The sequence below is a fragment of the Astyanax mexicanus genome, chromosome 24 (genome assembly GCF_023375975.1).
Source record: "Astyanax mexicanus isolate ESR-SI-001 chromosome 24, AstMex3_surface, whole genome shotgun sequence".
NCBI classification, from domain to species: domain Eukaryota; kingdom Metazoa; phylum Chordata; class Actinopteri; order Characiformes; family Acestrorhamphidae; genus Astyanax; species Astyanax mexicanus.
In genome coordinates, this window is record NC_064431.1 from 17997524 (window position 1) to 18018175 (window position 20652).

The following is a 20652-nucleotide window of genomic DNA, read 5'->3' on the forward strand; positions in this document are numbered from 1 at the left end:
CAGGAAACTGACCTCCACGTTTACGCTGTGAAGGTACGCCATAAGCTGTAAAAACAAAAACTTTGGAGCCCTAAAGATCAACCTTAGAATGAATAGATTTCATTCAAAACAAAAAAATAATCAGTGTGATGAGCTTGAAAAGTCTGATATAGTCCTGAAGTCCAGCAGAAGTTAGACTGCATTCGGTTTAAGGAGAACATTAACCTCCGTTTCTGTTGTCCTGCGTGTGTGTGTGTGTGTGTGTGTGTGTGTCTCTCCCTGGCTCCTCCTCCCTCGTGCTTCTCTCCTTGTCTCGCTTCCCAAGATAGCCTTTGTTTACGCTGCCTGTTGTCTTCCTCGCTTATGCTATGCGTGATCTCTGTTTTCACCAGTTTTCGTTTTTTCACCCGTTTTCGTTTTCCAACCGTTTTCGTTTACCACCTGTTTTCGTTTACCACCCGTTTTCATTTTCCACCCGTTTTCGTTTTCCAACCATTTTAATTTTCCACCTGTTTTTGTTTACCACCCGTTTTCGTTTTCCACCTGTTTTCGTTTACCACCCGTTTTCGTTCCCCACCAGTTTTCGGTATCCACCTGTTTTCGTTTACCACCCGTTTTCGTTCCCCACCCGTTTTTGTTTTACAACTATTTTCGTTTTCCACCTGTTTTCGTTTCACACCCGTTTTTTTCCCAACCGTTTTTATTTTCCACCCGTTTTGATTTTCCGCCCGTTTTCGATTTCCACCAGTTTTCGTTTTCCACCCGATTTCGTTTTCTGCCCGTTTCCGTTTTCCACCTGTTTTTGAACCCACTTGGGCTGTGTGTTTATTTTTTCTCCTTTCATCTTGTTTTGAGATCTACTGTTCTGCAAGTTTGTTCATCAACCTTCTGGGCTGGAGAGCTGCTTGTCTGTAGCACTCCACATGTGCGTGCTAGTGGGGGGAAAGTGGACCTGACTCTATCCAGGGCCCGAGTAGGGAGCGGGGCCCATTTGTGTACTGGCATGGACAGTGGCCCACTGACATTGAGAGAGTACAGGGCCCAGAATTTGCTGCTACGCCCCTGTGTGTCTGTGTGTTAGCCTGGCTAATCCAAAACATTTTATGAATGTAATTTTAGTGTTAGCATTAGCTACTTTAGAAGAGGACAAATCAGCCCAAATTAGTGAACTAAAATAAGGTAAAATAAGACTGACTGCAGAACAGCCTGGCCACAGATTACTTTTAGCATGGAAATAAACACAAATAGAACCTCATCGTTACCTGCCAACGACCAGCTGCTGAAGAGCCCTGAATCATGGAAATTAATTCAGGGAAGGTATCCACCTTCTTGGAAAGCTATGAACATTTTGACTTTGATTTTGTTTTTATACAAGATCTTATATTATAAAAACAAATCAACAGCATTCAGACGGTCCAACTTATCCTACAGTCATAATAAGAAGATTGGGAGCTTATAACAAATAGCAAAACATCTGTAAATCAATACAAAGCATAATTAATCTAACACGATTATTATTTTGATTTTATGACCATAAATAGCAAGACAACATTTTGGCAAAAACTAACTAAAATAGAATGTATTGATGTGACATTTATGATATTACTTGGTAAATTTGAAACAAAAGAAGGACATATCAACATTACTCATGATTTATTTTGGTTTATATAATAAATGTTTATAATTTAAGCTTAGAAATATGAAATCAGTGCAGTTGGAGTCTATTGAGATTATGCTGGAGTCTACGTGGCTGAGGGATGTCTCAGATATCAGCAAATATGTGAAAATGAGAGCGAGGAAAGCTGGATGAGGCTGGATGGTGTCAAAAGATACAGCAGGAGTTTGCTTTGGCATTGTCTGAAATATGGAAGCAGGGGAAAGAAGCACTTAATCTGAGCTTGAGGATTTAAAATAGTTCTTGGACATATTTTAATATTAAAGCTGAAGTACAAGTGATAAACCAACATACATTAATGTACTGCATATGTATAATGGTTTAATATGTATTTATAAGCTAAAATTATTACAAAAAACATGAGAGGAGGGATGTGTACATTTATTTTTATTAGCACTGTACTCTGTTTTAATACATTTATAGAAGAAAATGTATTACATAAATGCTGTCCAACCAAACATTTTCTCGTTACCATATAATTACGACTCATATACAGTACCAGTAAAAAATGTGTTCTTTTTTTATTATTTTAAAATGTTCTGCTGTGTACATTAATACTACATTTATTCAAACTATCAAGGAAAACATGGAATTATTCAGCATCTTTTTTAAGTTAACAGCTGTGCTGAACTTGTCAAGAGTTAATTATTTGTATTTCTTGCCATTTTAATGTGTTTGGGAGCATCAGTTGTGTTGTGAAGAGGTAGAGCTGGTATTGAATAATGGTCTAAACCATATTATGGCAAAAACTACTTAACTAAGTAAAGAAAAAAATATTTTAAGACATAAAGATCAGTCAATCTGAAAAATGCAAAAAACTTTGAGAGTATCCTCAAGAGCAGTCAGAGAGAACATCAAAGCAATATGATGAAAATGGCACTCATCAGAACCACCCCAGGAAAGGAAGAGCAAGACTTACCTCTGTTGCACAGGATAAGTTCTTCAGAGTTACCAGCCTCAGAAACCACAAGTTACTAGCTCCCCAGATAAGAGCATCCAAATTCTTCACAGAGTGTTTTGGTTTGTTTAACCCATTTAAATTTACTACATGATTCCTTATGTGTTCCTTCCCAGTCTGGATGATTTCAGTATTCATTTACATTTTAGGAAAAAAATGAAAATACTGAATAAATAGGTGTGTCAAAATTTTGACTGGTACTGTATGTAAATGATCTTTGTTCTGATTATCTGATTGACTGCCCTGTGTACCAAACCTCATTAAAAAAGCATTCCTCCCAGGAAAACTCTCTTTATCTTCCACTTGAATGGTTTGAATAAAGAAGTGGGACTGTGTCAATATTTTGTGCGGCATCTCAAAAACCAAGTGGTCCAGCAGAATAAGGTGCTGTCATTATGATTTTGAGGATCAGGAATTTAAATCCTGAGTCATGCTGCTTCTCCATCAGCAGCCGAAGTTCGAGAGAGAGCACAGTTGGCCTGTCATTTCTCCCATTGTGATACTGGTCAACACAGGCATCTGTTGGCTTATGTATCAGAACTGAAGATCTGGTGCTTTCCTCTAAGCACATTATTTTGCTGCCTAGTGATTCTGCATTGATTGGTGACAGCTAGAAAAGAGGCAGAGTCTGACTTCACCCTCCTAGTGTTGAGAGTATTAATAGTGATGGGGGAAGTCCTAGTGTGCAGCAACACATTTTTAATATTGAATGCAAAAGTCTAAGACTTTTCCTATGTACAAAAAAGGCCCTTTTGTCTCCTATTTTGTTCACAGCTGAGTCTAAATCTGTCAGATTTCTCTTTTGCTGAGGTAAACCATCCGTCAGTCACAAGTGTGGCATATCAAGATGCATACCTTTCAAGTCTCCCGTTTCGGTCGGGAAACTACCGTATTTTACCCCTCTTTCCTGCTGTCTTCCCGTATTAGTATTTTCCCCTAAATTTCCCGTATTATAAAAAAAAACCTTATTAATGAGAGGTTATTTTATATCTTAACGCCAATCATGGTGCCAGTTCAAGGAGAAAGTCCAGCCCAGCTTGCTGTTTTTGTTGCCTGCTAGAGGAATATTAAATAAAGATTATTAATTTTGTAGGCCCCTTAGAACTGATATTTATTAATATTTATTTTAATAATTTGGGAAAGGTAAAAGAACAATCAGAAACTTTGCAGAATTTGTGTACCCTTTATTCAATTTTAAATCCATTAAATAAAAAGTGCATTCCTGATATAAATATCTAGAAAAGTGTCTTCATTTAGGCTGTATTATAAGAATTACATATGTAGGAATGTCCGCAACATTTTAGTGTCAACAAAGGTAGACCTATCAGATTCTGATCATCTAATTGTTGTTTGTGGTTCACAGGTGGTTATTTTAGATTTCTTGTAAACCTGTCTTAAAATGTAAGGGACACTGAACCTCAGTTGGGCTGGTGGGGCGGCTCAAAGCGGGCGGCGGAAAATTTCCCTTATTTTTAAATTAAAAACTTGACAGGTATGTCAAGATGCTGTGTGCTTTGGGCTGCCCACAATAAAAGGCCAGGGTTCAGAAAACCAGTCAGTATCTGGGGTGACCACCATCTGCCTCTCGCAGTGCAACACATCTCTTTTGCACAGAGTTGATCATGTTGTTGATTGTGTGCTGTGGAATGTTGGTCCACTGCTTCAATGGCTGTGCGAAGTTGCTGGATATTGGCAGGAACTGGAACTCGCTGTACTATACGCCGATCCAGAACGTGCTCAATGGGTCACATGTCCGGTGAGTATTCTGACCACGCAAGAATTGGGATGTTTTTAGCTTCCAGGAACTGAAGCATGGGGCAGCATGGGGCCATTCATTATCATACCTGTAACATGAGGTTATGGTCCTGGCTGAATGGCAGAACAGTGAATGGGCCTCAGGATCTCGTCACGGTATCTTTGTGCATTCAAAATTCCATCCGTAAAATGCAGGTGAATTAGTTATCCAAATGATATGCCTGCTAATACCGTAACCCCAGCATGGGCCATTCGATTCACAATATTGACATCACCCACACATTGCCATAGACACAGTCTACCACCTGCCATCTGCCCTGTATAGTAAAAAATGGGATTCATCCAGAAAGAGAACACCTCTCCAGTGTGCAAGACGCCATTAAAAGTGAGCATTAGATGGAACCCCCAATGAGGATGTTGAGCATGCAGATGCAGATGTTTTTTTGGGGTGGGGAGGGGATAGGTGAAGTGGGTGGGGTCCAAGCCCAGGTCCGGGGGTACCTTCCTGAAATAATTTCTTGCAACTTGGGATGTCTGCATGCCACACCTGTGACTGGTGGATGGTTTATTTCAACAAAGGAGAAGTGCTCACTAACACAGATTTAGACCCAATTGTGAACAAAATTTTAGAGAAAAGGATCTTTTGTGTACATAGGAAAAGTCTTAGATCTTTGTTTTCAATGGGACCAAAACCAAAATTCTTGCATTGATATTTTTGTTCAGTCTATATTCAGACTATTTTAGTACAAATTTGAAAAGGAAACATGATTTCTCATGACATCTGCTATTTAAAGAGCTTCAGACTCTCTTGGTTCTCAGTCATAAACACTGTTGTTGTTGTTCTGCAGGAGTAAGGAACAGGAGAGGAGATAGGGTAGGGTTAAGAGTCTGGGGTGGGTGGAGAATGAGGGTGGTGGGTGGAGAATGAAGGTTGGAGAGAGTTGAGGCTGGGGTAAAGTTTAGCTGACTGTAGTGGTGAGTGGATCTGCTGCTGCTGCTGCTGTAGTCGCTGGCCGACCCACAGCGGGCAGTTCTGAGACCCTGCTGGACCTCCTACAGGAAACCTGCCCCTTACCTTCACATCCACAGTGCAGAACAAGACAACTGAAGTATAGGAGAAGTTCAGGAGAAGTTCTGGAGAAGTTCAGGAGAGGTTCAGCAGCTGCCATGAAGACAGAAGTCCAGATTCTACTTTTCCTCCAGAGTGAGTATTGATTGTTCAGCTGTGGTAAAACCTTGCATGAACCAGTAATAGATCTCAGTGCATCAGTAGGGTGGTTGTAAATATAAGCAAATACATTTTAATTTATTTGTCTTATTATAACCACAGTTATTATTGTTAACAAGCTGAGGCTTAACTGTGAAAAGCTTGGACTTTAACCTTGTGTCAATTTTATTTTGTCTTTTATTTTGTTAGTTTTCTTCATGTGCTCCAGGGCCTTAACAAAAGCCTTGTCGTAACATTTAATGGCAATAATTAGGGTTAAAAGGCCATTACAACAGCACGCAAACAGGGAGCTGCAGCTATGTTAACAGGTGAGCTGGCTAATTTCTGCTAAACAGGTAATCACTGTGCTTCAGTGAGGTTGCTAACCATAGCTGGGTAATTTACCACCACCAGTAGCATATTAGAAATGGGCATTTTGGACACTGAAATGTAAATTTACTGATCAGCTACAGAGGGACTTTTCTGTTATCTATTATAGAAAAATCTAGCTCATTATCAGTTTTTGGTTTGCTGGTAGTTGGTATCAAATGGTCTAATGTGGGCTTTAATGGTCAAGGTGGTTGAAAGATGGCCATCTGTATAAAAAACAAAACTGGTCAGAACTGGTCACGTTCAACTAGCTTGATCATGTGGGTCAACTAGCTTGTGGTAAGGTTGGTGATACTGGACAACCCCCTTTGTGATGCTGGTAATGCAGGTCAACCAGCTTAGTCTTTCTAGGGTTTCTTAGGGTTTCTATCTTGGTCATGCTCATCAACAAGCTTGGTCATGCTACTCATGCTGGTCAACCATCCTGGTCAAGTAGCAGGGTCAAGCATGGTCATACTGGTTGTCTTGCTTGTTTAGGTTGACCTCACTAGTAGACCAACTAAACAATCATACACTGTCATTGTAGTTAGAAATACATTTGTATTGGAAAAGAGTCAGACAAAGACATGCCATATTTTTCACACTAAATCTGCACCAGACAGCGCTACACTGAGGAACGCTGAGTATTCTGGTAAGCCAGGGCAATATTAGCTACCGGTTCGTCCCACGTAGCTTGCTTTAACCTGGTAAACATGCAGACTACAGGCCTGAATGACAAAAGAGCTAGCGCTTTGCGCGGTTAGTGGCTAATGCTAATACTGCTCCAGTTTCGAGTCTTGGTGCTGGAGAACTAAACTAAAACTTCTGTATAACGCTGTTTACTGCTCCTTACAACCTGACTGGTAAACTTCATACATGAGCTGCACCAGACTATAAAGTGAACTGACGATTTTGGGAAAAGATTAAAGGACTTTAAGTGTGCGTTATAGTGCAGAAAATACGGTACATAACATGTTAGGAAATACAGTTTAAAAAACACATAACAGCAAATAAAAAAGATTAGAGCATGCTCTGGATCTCACCTCCCTAACAACCATCTGTAATACTCCTTTCTTAGTGAGACAGAACATTCTAGAACATTCCATACATGAGGTAATCATCTCCCTATTTCTACTTAATCATAAAAAAGAACGAAAGATTGAGGTAATCTTCTAAATTTAAGGATGTCCTGTTTTTAGGAAAGCGTGAAACAAGCATAAGGAATATATCTGGAAAAGAGAAGTGAAATCTATAATCACACAGGATGCTGCAAATTAGAGGAAGTATCAAAAAAAATATTATGTTGTTATACATACATACATTTGGTATGAATACAGTAAAATGTATTCAACTTATAAAACAGTGTTAAATAAAATTAATAGTTTTAAATTGGATTAATTATTTTAATTTCCCTCAGACCAGCTAGACCTTTAGTTTAGGCTTTAGTTTGCTATACTGTTTCTATTTGTTGCAGGAGAGTAAAGCCCTATCCGGACGGCATTAGTTTCTCAGGGAAAATGTCTGTAAAAAATATTTTACACTCAGTGATAAAACTCTTGCATTCGGACTGCAGTTGAAAAAACAAGAGGACCAATGAGTTTTTTTGGCTTTCTCGGTCACATGACATCGCGTTCAGTAGCTCCTCCATTTCCACTCGCTGTTGTGTTTGCGAGTGTCTCCGTAGAGTTCAATGAAAAACAGTAAGTAATTCAGCCTGTAATTTTTTTAGAGGATGTCTGAGAAAAACACGTATATGGTCGTTCTGGAAGGGAATAAAATCACAGAGGACCCACTATAAAAGAGAAAATTACTCCAGGACCCCCGGTGAAACTAATCCCATCCAGATAGTGCTTAAGATGAGGCCCAACTCTCTTGTCGTTGGTGTTTTCCAGATCCAGATCTCCACCTACTTTATAATGGTCAGGTCTTTGTAAACAACCTGTGGACCCAAAAGTGCACCATTTGTCCTAAAGTGCGCTCCTTGGTGCCCTGTAATGTTTTTTCCGGCTGGCGTTACTGTCTGTCAGTGATGAAGATGAAGAGCAGATGTTCCGACCAACTGTTGTGTGCATGTGGACTCCTCAGACACCAGCAGTTTTACTTCTGTGTTTTTTGAGGAACGTTAAAGGTTCTTTCCCTCTGTTTCTCCAGAAGCATTATGGGTCATGGCTCTGAGGCTGTTTTTTGGACTGATGATCAGAATGGGCAGAGGGCAGGGGCTGTTTGTGTAGACATTCTCAGTAAAAGAGAAAACAGATGTAGGTTTAAACTGGGTTATTCCACAGAGGCAGGACCAAAGCGGCTCGATACTCTCGCTTTGTGAGGCTCTCACTGTGGAATTCGATTTGTTTTGAAGAGAGTCCAGTCTCGCTCAGTGGGGGCAGAGTGTTGATGTGATTGCTATTGCTAGTCACCCTTAAGGGTTTAAGGGACAATGTGTATAATATTTTCTGTAATAACTTTAATACAATTATGCATTTCCCAAAAATCATCATCCAGTGCACCTTATATATGAATTTTACCAGTCAGATTGGAAGGAGCAGTAAAGCCACTCTGTTTCAGTTTAGCTCAATTTAGCACTGAGGCTGCAGTGATATTAGCATTAGACGCTAAGCGCTAGCTCTTTCGCCGTGCTAACCGCAGCTAGCACTGCTGGAGCAGCATTAGCCGCTTACCCCGCTAAACAGCAGCTCTTTTGCCATTTGGAGATGAGTATATCTGACTGTAACCTGCACATTTCCCTGTTAAATCAAGCTTCATGGGACAAACTGCTAGCTAACATCACCCTGGCTTACCGGAACACTCAGGGTTCCTCAGTGTAGCACTGTCGGGTGGCACTTACGTTCTGCTTGCGTTAGCTGTTAGCTGCTAATGCTAATGCTGCTGCACCCAGTCTTAGTGGAAATCTGGTAATCTAAGCTTATTGTAAATAAATGGAAGCGCTTTACTCATCCAAATAAATAGTTTCAGGAGAGAAATCTGCGTAAATTAACATTTAGTGCTTGTTTGACTTGAAAAAGCTTTTTTTTTCTTAAGAATTACAGTTTTGTTTACTTAGCTTAGCTTTTAGTTCCCAACCACCGGTACCCAGCAGTGAGACCTGCTGAATTAGAAGGAAAACATGGTGACACCCTTGTTCCTTACTAGCATTGCAAAATGCACCTTATAATCCAGTGCACTTTATACTGCAAAAGAAAAGGTATAGATTTGAGCATTTAAGCACGTTGGGTTGCCAGGTATAAAACACACTAGCAGGTAAAAACAGTGTGAAATACTGACTGAGTTTTACAGTTGGAGCCCAGAAGGACTACAAGACAGAGCCAAGCTGCTGTCAGGATTGCACTAAGCTTCAGCTAAGATTGACTAAAGCATTCATAAGCATTCATGTGATATGCTAAGTGCTGCTTAAATTAACAAGATAAAGTTATCCAGATAGAAAGTTTGACTCTACAATGACTCAGTTTAGAAATGAATTTGATTATTATATTATTTGCCATTGTAAAAGTTCTTGAACATATCTTGTGCTAGTTTTTTGTGAAGATTCAGTGTTTTAAACCTGGCAACCTACTCATCCCACTGTTTTTTTGGACTGTGGTAGCAGTTTTACATAACTGCTGGTATTCTTTTATCCAGCCTAATCTTTAGAAATGGCATTGATTCTTTTCTGGATTGTTATTGGGCCTCTTGTTTATTACTGGTGGCCCAAACTGGAGAAGACTGTTGGTGGGTAGTCATCGGATGACCTTTGCAGTCTGCGGTGGTCTTGGAAGGACACTCTGAGTGATTCACCCACAGCAGAGTTTGTTTTCTGCTGAAATTGCAAGAAATTAGCAGTGACTCACTGGAAGAGTCCCTCACACCAAGATCAGAGACATGTGGGTTTACTCAGAACCAGAAGGAGATGTTTGACTAAGGCTGATTTATCTCCTCACAGCTTCGGTCAATATACCTATCTTTCTTGCTCCAGATTCTAAAGTATGGAACAGAAATCGGACAGCAATATTTACCAATATTTTAGCGCGACTAGCAGCAGCGCTAGCCGCAGTTATAGCAGCGCTTGGTGCCCAACAGCACTACACTGAGGAGCACTGAGGAGTGTTCCGGTAAGCCAGGCTGCTATCAGCTAGCGGTTTATCTCACATAGCTTGTTTTAACATGCTAAACACGCAGAGTACAACATGATATACTTACCTCTGAACGGCGAAAGAGCTAGCGCTGAGGTTAGCAGCTAGTGCTAATACTGCTCCAGCCTTGGTGCTGGAGAAACTTCACTGACACTCCTGTATAACACTGTAGTTTCTTCAGCAGAGTGGCTTTACTGCTCCTTACTGGTAAAATTCATACATAAAGCGCATAAAGCGTTTTTTGGGAAAATTAAAGGATAATAAATACGCTTATACTGTGAAAGATACAGTATATCACCAAAGTTTATAGAACTATTGGTTTTCTGGCATGTGTGTTAAATGTGTTATCTATTATATTTATTAAAATGTTTTTATTATAATTTAAAATGTAATTATCTTGTCTTTAGGTTGCCAGCTATTTAAAATGAGAATCACTCTCATCTCTCATCCTCACTCAAGAGACTGTCACTATTATTAATATATTCCTACTATTATTATTACAATTGTTTTATTATTTCAACAGTGACCTTTTTGAATTTAGAATCACTTTTTTCACTTTTATAAAAGTTTTCACATTCATGGTTGGTGCTCCCATTCTTTAATTTTGGAAAGGTGTTGGGCATGCAATCCAAAGTCCTGTTTTTGTTATTGCACACTATATTAATTTGACTGTGCTGTGAATCAGAAATTACATCATGTTACAATGTTCAGTCTCAGCCTGCTTCTGCTGCTGCAGAGGTTCAGTAGATGCTGTTGGTGGTAATTAGCTTGGTTTTCTGTAGATTCCTGTTGGAACATTAGGATTTTGTACACTCAGCAGATCTGTTAGACAGCTTAAAGCCCAGCCCAGGTGGAGCACATGCTGTTGGCTGCACAACAAGTGCCAACATGGCCTCACTGATCTCAGCTCTCAGAGAACAGTGTTCAGACGGTATTCACTGGAAACACAGAACGAGGAACTGTTCTGATTTTAAAGAAAAAATAAAAATGAACTGATTCCACAACTTCCTTGTTTGGGCTGGATCCTCAGACCTTTCAGTTTGGTCCGAACTAAGGGTGTTTTCACATTAGCACTATTTGGTTCGGTTAAAACAGACTCGTCTTTTGTACCCTTAATGCAGTTTGATTGAGCCAGTTGAGAAAACAGTAATCACACTCGAGTGCTGATCAAAACAACAATCCCAAATGGACTCTGAAACGGTTTGTTTTTGGTGAGTACGTGATCCAGTCTCAATCCGACCCAGCTATCAAATATAATTATTTTATTTTGAGCTAAACTGATGATTAGGCATAGTTTAATCTAATACACTAGCCAGATAATGCTCATTACCACAGCTGTGAAAAAAACTCTGTGTCTGCTCCATGCTGTTTACACGCGAAGACAATGTGAACGCATGGTTTATTGGTGCACATTTCGGTGCGTTCGGGTTTACCCCTGTGTGAAACCAAACCAAACAGAGGGAGAATACGCTCCAAGTAAACAAACTCATCAACTTATTCGGACCATAGAAACGAACAACAGGTGTGAAAACGCACTAAAATAGCAGGTGTGAAAAGTGGTGCAAACCAAGATCTAGATCAAAGACCCAAATTTTGATACAACCAAAAGTGGTGGTCTCGGTCCTGATCATCAGAAACTTTGTTTTCGTTTGGTTTGCATTGTGAAAACACTGTTTTGTGAGGGTTCAGACTTTCAGAGCAGGAAGATGAATCCTGGTGAATTCTGTATCTACTGTAACTGTAGATCAACTCTTATTTCTAAGCAGTAATAAAGATGAAAAAGGAATCTGATGGGAATCTGTTGTGTTCATTCTGTACCTGTTACACACCTGTTCTCAAAGGCAGTCGATGGATTCTGGCAGGCAGGCAGAATTCAGCACAACACTGGAAGGACAACTTGAGGAATTGACAACAAACCTTGATCCAAAACAGGGCCTTCTACAAACCAATCATCTACACAAGACTTTGCCTGTGTAGATGATGATGATGATGATGATGATGATGATTTAGTGCTTAGTCTCTGTACCATTGTAAAAGGTGTACATTGTGAATACTGTTTGAATGTAGGTTTCATATGTGAAGCTCTAGGGGAAAGAAGTGTAGAAAGATCTAATCGTGGGTGATGTAGAAGTGGGAGATGTTCTGCAGTGGGTTTCTGGATGTTTGACAGACTGAGTCAGAGAGAGTGATCTGTGGAACAGTCAGGCTTTAATTAAACCCGTAACCAACTTTACAGAATTTTTCATTCAGAAAATCCCCGTCTCGATTATTCCAGTCTAAAACTGCAGCTCCAACAGACTGTCTAACCCCCAAACCCCCACACCCCCCTCCTCCATCAATTACACTGCCCACCTCAGCCAAGTGTGATGTAATACAGCAGATATTCTCATCTTCTCAGGCTGGTGAGAGTAGGATCAGATCACCTTCACACACAGGTGTGGAGTAATACAGCCTGGTATGAGGTCTGTGTGTGACGTGTGTGTGTGTCTGAGGGGTGTGTGTGTGTATGTGCGTGTGGTGTGTGTCTGTCTGTTATTTTAATTTTCTTCATTTTCTATTTATCATTTATCATTTATTTCTGGCTTCTCTCATTTCCTCATCTCTTCTTTTTTATCTTGTTTTTATATTTTTTTCTTGTTCATTCTCCAGCTTTTCTTTTTTCTTTTCTCTTCTCTTCATTTATAATCTCACTTTTTTCTCCTCTTTTCTCTTCACATCTTCTTACTTCTTTTCTCCTCATTTTTTAATCGCTTTTCACTTCTCTTTTCTCACTTTCTCCTCTTTTCTATTATCTTGTCCCCTCTTTTCTTTTCTCATTTTTTTCTTCTATTTTTTTCTTCTCTTCTCTTCACTCCTTTTTTTCTCCTCATTTCTCATCACTTTTTACTTCTCTTTTCTAATCTATTTTCTTCTCCCTTCTCTTCTATTCTTAATTTTTTTATTCTTGTCATTTTTTATCTTCTCTTCTTTTCTCATTCTCTTCTGCATTTCTTACTTTCTTTCCTCATCTCCTATTTTCTGCTAATTTTTCTTCCCTTTCTCTCTTTTCTCTTGTCCCCTTTCCTCTTCTCCCTAATTCTCTTCTTTTCTCATCTGCACTTTTCTTTTCTTTATTCATCTTCTATTTTATTTTCTCATCTCCTATTTTCTCCTATTTTTTCTTCCCTTCCTCTCTTTTCTGTTGTCCCCTTTCGTCTTCTCCCCATTTATCTTATCATTTCTCCTCTTTTTCTCTTCTCTCTTTTTTTTTTAATCTTTTCTCTTAACTTTTTTTCTCATCTCCTATTTTCTTTTCTATCTTTATCTTCTCTTTCTCTTTTTTCTTTACTCTTTTCTTCTTGTATTCTTTTATCTTGTCTTCTTCTCTGCTCCTGTTGCTCTCCCTCCCCACCCTCCCCCATTACAGTCCATGTGTTACTCCGTTGTTTAACAGCCTCATTAGCAGCACTTTCTTCTTCTCTCCTGCTGGGCTCTTCCTGTCTCATGGTTCAGGTGATTTTCTGGTGAATAAAATACTGTAGGATATAGTCTGATTATCTAATGCGCTGCCGCTGCTGCAGAGTTAGCGTGAGAGAGGAGATGAGTGTGGTATTCTGTCATTTCTGTTTAAGTGAAAATATTTGCACTGAAAAGCCGGGGCGCTCGGATCGACTCGAGCTGAGCAGTTTTTTCCAGAATCTGACTCATTTAACTGCTGACCACATCTGCTGAAACAGCTGTCCTGGGAGCAGGACGGGGTTTCAGTAGCATCGCTCTGGATTATCCTTTATTCTCTGCAGTTTTACTGAGTGTGGGTTTTACTATGTTTTTAGTGTGTATTAGATTTGCAGGCGATGGTTCCTGTCTGTTACATCAGTGTGTGTAGCTGAAGGCTTGTGCTGCTTTGTGTTGTAATGATATGGGATGGATAATGTGATTATGTGATCATAACCATGCAACCAACCAACTCTTGGCATAAATCACTCCCACGTTCAGTGCAGGTCAATGCAGCATTCTTTGGGAAATGGAACATGGCAAAGGTCATGGGACACTATACTAGGCCATGTCCATTAAAATGTGGAAACAGTATAAACAGCTCTGGGAAAAAATAAGAGACCACTTAAAAATGAAGAGTTCTTTTATTTAACCCAATTGAAAACCTCTGGAATATAATTAAGAGGAAGATGGATGATCACAAGTAATTAAACCAAGCTGAACTGCTTGAATTTTTGCACCAGGACTGACATAAAGTTATTCAAAAGCAGTGTGTAAGACTGGTGGAGGAGAACATGCCAAGATGCATGAAAACTGTGATTAAAACAAGGGTTATTCCACCAGATATTGATTTTAGATCTCTTAAAACTTGATTATTTCCAGAATTGTTTTAATTGTTTCCAGATCTGTATATTTATATAGGTGTAGCTATATATAAAATATGCAAATATTGTGCTCATTTCCAGTAATAAAGAAATAAAGCTGAAATTTAGTTTGTCCAGAACTAAGTGAGGTAATCTATACTTTTACATGCAGCCTGTTAAACACTTAGGAAGGATTTTTTAGATTCATATATATAAATTTCATATGGAGTTTCATGCATTTCTTACTAACTTCTGGTATAATAAACAGATTTGTTTTAAACTGCAGTCAGTGGTATGAACTAGACGTCACACAGACAGGTCTGTCTGCTGGCTCAGTTTAGTATTTCAAACAACCGGCGGATGATAATTCAGTCTTATGTAATGTTTAATGTTTTATTCAAATATTTAAAGTCATATTTTGGGTCTGAGTTTAGACTGCAGAGGTTTGTTCTGCCGGGGGACGAGTGTTGACTGTACAGATGTAAAATACGACCATGTTTACTTTTCCATTTTACGAACTCTACTTCCGTGTGCCATCCATCCATAAACAAGCTCTGCAGACTGTTCTTGAGATCTGGAGCGCTGGCACTCTGGCGATCTGGCGCTGCCACGGTGGAAGTGCTCGCTGCCTCCAAGTCATCAGCAGAGAAAACACAGCTGCAGAGCAGATTCACAAAGTTCAGTTCAGTCCAGTTCAGTCCAATTCCATTCATCAGTATTCCACTGGAAAGACCTGAATACAAGCTGTGTGATAAAGTGAATATCAGTTTTCATTATAAACACACGTTGAAAAAGCTGCATAACAAAACTCAACTCAAAGGAACAGAGAGGTCAAAGGTCAAATAAATCAAAGTGAGGTAGACTGTGATATGAGGTAGTATGAGGCAGAGTCTGGTAGAGTAAGGTAGAGCAGGACAGAGTGAGGTAGACAAAAGTAGAGTGAGATAGTACTGAGGTAGAGTAAGGTAAGGTGAGGTGGAGTGGGGTAAAAAGAGTTAGAGCATGGCAGAGTGATGTAGAGAAGGTAGAGCAGGTACAGTGAGGTAGAGCAAGGTAGGAAAAGTGAGGTAGAGCAAATTAAAGCAGGCCTGAGTAAAGCAAAGTGAGGTAGAGCAAGGTAGAGTGCGAAAGAGGAAAGAAGACTGAGGTAAAATGAGGTAGAACACATTAAAGCAAAGTATAGTGAGGCAAAGTAAGGTAGAGCAAGGTAGAGTGTGAATGCGCAAGTCAGAGTATGATGGAGTAAGGTAGAGCAGGACAGAGTGAGGTACAGCAGGTAGAGTGAGGTACAGCAGGACAGAGTGAGGTAGATAAAAGTAGAGTACAATAGTAGAGTGAGGTAGAGTAAGGTAAAGTGAGGTGGAGTGAGGAAAAAAAAGTTTGAGCATAGCAGAGTGAGGTAAAGACGGTAGCGTTGGTACAGTGAGGTACAGCAAGATAGGAAGTGTGCGGTAGTGCATGTTAAAGTAGGGTTGATTGAGGCAAAATGAGGTAGAGCAAGGTAGAGTGCGAAAGCGCAAGTCAGAGTGAGGTAAAGCGAATTAGATTAAGGTGGAGTAAGGAAGACTGATGTAGCTTGAGGTAAAGTGCATTAGAACAAGGTATAGTAAGGCAATGTGAAGTAGACTAAGGCAGAATGAGGAAGAAAGAAGCAGAATGAGGTAGAGCAGGTAGAATGAGGCAAAGCAAGGTAAAGTAGAGTGAGGTAGAGAAAGATAGCGTGAGGCAGAGTAAAGTAGTATGAGGCAAAGTGAAGTGGAATAAGGCAGAGCGAGGTATAGTGAGGCAGAATGCGAGTGAGAGGTAAAAAGAGATAGAATGAGGTTGATCATGGTAGAGTGAGGTAGAGCAAGACAGATGGAAGTGAGAGGTAGAAAGAGATAAAGTGAGGTAGAGCATGGTGGAGTGAGGCTGAGTAAGGTAGAGTGAGGCAGAATGGGAGTGTGAGGTAGAAAGAGGTAGAGTGAGGTTGAGCATGGTAGAGTGAGGCAGAGTGAGGTTGAGTGAGGCAGAATGCGAGTGTGAGGTAGAAAGAGGTAGAGTGAGGTTGATCATGGTAGAGTGAGGCAGAATGCGAGTGTGAGGTAGAAAGAGGTAGAGTGAGGTTGAGCATGGTAGAGTGAGGCAGAGTGAGGTAGAGTGAGGCAGAATGCGAGTGTGAGGTAGAAAGAGGAATAATGAGGTTCAGCATGGTAGAGTGAGGCAGAATGCGAGTGTGAGGTAGAAAGAGGTAGAGTGAAGTTGAGCATGGTAGAGTGAGGCAGAGTGAGGTAGAGTGAGGCAGAATGCAAGTGAGAGGTAGAAAGATATAGAGTGAGGTAGAGCATGGTGGAGTGAGGCTGAACATGGTGGAGTGAGGCTGAACATGGTAGAGTGAGGCAGAGTGAGGTAGAGTGAGGCAGAATGCAAGTGAGAGGTAGAAAGAGATAGAGTGAGGTAGAGCATGGTAGAGTGAGGCAGAATGCGAGTGTGAGTAAGGTACAGCAAGACATAATGCAAGTAAGAGATAAAAAAATGTATAGAGAGGTAGAGTGAGGTAGAAAGAGTCAGAATAAGGTAGAGACAAAGAAAGGCAAATTGAGGAAGAGTAGGGTACAATCCTTATAGCAAGCCTCCTGAGATGCAAGTTTTAGTAGAAAGTCTTCTCTGAACAGTAGAGACAGTTACTCCAACAAAAGCAGGACAAACTCTTTTCATACCCTTGATCTTATAGAAGAAACTATGATTGATCCTGTTTTCCAGTACTGTTGTCCATATAGTGTAACCATATGGCCTGATTTGTGTTGTCCCATCATCCCGACAGCTTGATAAATGACTTCTCTCCTTGGTGGTTTTTTACAGTAAATCAGTTAACCGGTGTGGAGCATCACTAACAGAGCTGTTACACCGAACAACTGGGGCCATATGGTCTGGAGGAGACTCGGCCAGTGAAGGAGGACTGTATGGGATGGACAATTTGGTTCTGAACCTCATGTTGACTTGTGATTTTAACTCTATCTATCTGTCTGCTTTTCTTACAGTTGCCGTGTCGGCTCTCTTCACCACCGGTGAGTCCATTAACAGTCCCTTACTTCAGTGCTTTTTTAGGTATATGTCTCAGGCAGATATGTTAATTATAACAGGTGAGGTTTGATTAGACACAAGAGGGTGTCAAAGTGCTTCCCGTTCTGCCCTATAAAATTATTTTAGAGGCTACTTTGTAGTAGTGGGTAGTGTACCTCTTGGCGAGAGATCACTGATTGCTAGATATCTCTTTACAGTGCATTTGAATCCTCAAAGATTTTGCCCAGTTGACAGACTTTGCAAGTGACAAAATGCCTACCTGCCGTCTTTAGAGGTTCTTTTTGGTTTCGAGGATGGAGGCTATGTGGTTAGCATTTCAAACCTATTGAGCCATTGCATACAGCTGCTCACCCTTAGTAGTGATACAAAAGACACTCAGTGATAGCAGTGATAGTTTAGCCTCTCATAGCAAGGGCTTTCTAGGAATGTCTCCACCAAATTGCAGTACTTCCTTGGCCTGCCCATTCACCTGATATATCAATAGAGCAGAGGTGAATTAGGTATAGTGAGGTAGAGCAAGGTATAAAGAGGTAGAATGAGGTAAACTAGGTAGTAAGGAGAATGAGGCAGAATTAGATAAAGAAAGGTAGAATGGATAGAGCGAGGTAGAATGAGTTAAGTGAGGTAGAGCAGGCAAAGGTAGGAGTGGTAGAGTGTGTGAGGTAGAGTGAAATAAAGCAAATTAGAGTGAGGTATAGCAAGGTAGAGTGAGGTAGAGGATAATGCTTACTCCCAAAAAGCAAGGGCTTTCTAGGAATGTCTCCACCAGATTGCAATACTTCATTGGTAAAGCAAGGTACAGTGAGGTAAAGCAAGGCAGAGTGAGGTAAAGTTTAGTAGAGTGAGTTAGAGCAAGGTATAGTGAAAAATAGTGAGGCAGAATGAGATAAAGGGAGGTAGAATGAAGGAGAGAGAGGTAGCATGAGGTAGAATGGGGTAGAGCAAAGTAGATTGAGGTAGAGTAGAGTAGTACAAGGTAGAGAGAAGCAGAGTGAGGAAGAGAGGAATACAGAGGTAGAGTGAGGTAGAGCAAGGTAGAGGACAATGCTTACCCGCACACAGCAAGGGCTTTCTAGGAATATCCCCACCAGAATGCAGTACTACACTGGCCTACAAGCTCAGCTGCAGCATCAATAGATGAGTTATATTAAAGGTTCTGTTCCAACAAACATTCATTTAAAGTTTGTGAGTTGGACAATTTAGAAATCCTAGAAACTTTGCACTCTATATGTGCTCTGCAATATTTGGAGTAAACCTTATTGGTCACCTTGCTCCCAGTCCCAAGACACCTGATCCAGCTTTCTGCTAAATTGGGTGTGATTTACAGCTGGAAACCAGTAAACTGTGGAGGGTAGGGGTTCTCCAGGTCAAGGGTTGGCAGCCATTGATCAGGATCACTAGGACTAAACTAATATGTTTGCCAAAAGCAAACACTCTTGGCAGAGATTACCATGCTAATCCCAATAAAACTGTATGATACAAACCACCTCTTTAATTGGAATTATGCACCCATTCCTGGTCTTGCTGTTCCTTAGTGCTAGGCCAGAGTGATGGCAGTAGCGTGGTGGTGGCCATGTACAACATCAGCGCCCCTCAAGGGTCTCAGGCAGTACTACAGTGCCACAGCCAGCGCATGGTGTGGACTCAGGACCGACTGAACGACCGCCAGCGTGTTGTCCACTGGGATCTGTTCCGCAGTGCTCCAGACTACACCATGGAGAGGGTTCTGGACATGTTCTCTGCAGGAGATCAACGCATCTACAATGCCAACAACCAGGGACGCATCAGCATGGCACAGACGGCTTTTAAAGATGGCAACTTCTCACTGGTAATCAAGGGTGAGTCGTAGAATTATTTTTTGTTCTTTGGGCTGGAATGGTTCAAATGTCCAGTTTTCATTGGTCCAATGATTTGAATGTGATGGGCTCTGGTTCGTATTACAGATGTGACGACGAATGACAGAGGCATCTATTCCTGCAACCTCCACCACCATTACTGCCATCTGTATGAATCCATCAAAGTGCAGCTCAACGTCACCAAGTCAGGTGGGTTACCTCATCATCTCCTTATTCATAAAAAAATTGAAGTAGCATATTTTGTATTCTTGACCAGTTAAAGTTAATTTAACGTGCCAGATGTGTCGGCATGGAATTGTAGAGGTTCCCAATGAGGTTCTGCGAAAATGTATCCCAGCTTGAATATTCTTTCGCAGATCTTGTAGATTTTGTGGTCAGGGATAGGTCTAGCAATGCTAATGGCCATAGCAAAGCACCTGTGTCTTGTAGGCAAGTTCTTAAGATGGCAGCAGTATATGGACAAGCATTGTCCTGTTGGAATAGAACATCAAAGTTGGCATTCTGAAAAGGAACAGCCGCTGGTTGCAGGACTTCGATAACATTGTGCCTGTAATAAAGACCAAAGATGATCTGTCATCACATGTAGTTACACCCCACATGGGTCAGTGCCAAGACCAATGGATTCAAGATGAATAATTAATATAATTAATCCAGTTCTTGTTGTGTTTCCAGCTCGCAAGGAGCGACGCTTCTGGGATGGTCAGAAGGCAGTGTACGTGGTCCTGGTGGGCAGCACAGTGGCACTCCCCTGTGTAAACCGTCGACCCATCTGGACGGAGGGCAACAGTCAAGAGGACCAGCAGCAGGTGGTGCACTGGGACCGCCAGCCCCCGGGGGTACGCCACGACCGTGCCGACCGCCTTATTGACCTGTACGCCTCGGGGGAACGGCGGCACTACGGGCCGCTCTTCATCCAGCAGAAGATGAACATCTCGGACGAGGCATTCTCCAGAGGAGACTTCTCACTCACCATCTCGGACCTTCAGCCCCCGGACCAGGGCCTGTACTCCTGCCACCTGCACCACCACTACTGCGGCCTGCACGAGAGGCGGGTTTTCCAGCTGACCGTCAGCCCACCTACGCCAAAGGAACCTACTGAGGCTCCCCAGGCAGTGCCCCATGAAGACCCAAGTAAGATGTTATTAAATTTATATTTTTATCTGGACCTGAGCACTGTTCTACTGTGCAGCGATGCCAGCCTGCACTAGTATTACCTTCATAAAACGTCAACAGAAGAGAACCTTTCTTACCTGCTAACTAGGGCTGGGCAATAATTCAGTTTTAATACATATTGCAACATGCAAATTTGACATTATGGGCAAATTATAT

The 20652-nt window shown here is 41.0% G+C and overlaps 1 protein-coding gene across 1 annotated transcript in view; it reads left to right on the plus strand.

Annotated features, from left to right (window-relative positions):
• The first annotated feature begins 5313 nt into the window (after positions 1–5313).
• mxra8a (matrix-remodelling associated 8a) overlaps positions 5314–20652 on the plus strand; it is a 42941-nt gene continuing 27602 nt past the window's right edge. The window contains exons 1-5 of the mRNA XM_007234742.4: positions 5314–5571; positions 17425–17451; positions 19003–19305; positions 19411–19512; positions 19996–20454. Of these exons, the coding sequence (XP_007234804.3) occupies positions 5535–5571; positions 17425–17451; positions 19003–19305; positions 19411–19512; positions 19996–20454 (928 nt within the window). The 5' untranslated portion in view covers positions 5314–5534. The remainder of the gene's footprint in view (positions 5572–17424; positions 17452–19002; positions 19306–19410; positions 19513–19995; positions 20455–20652) is intronic.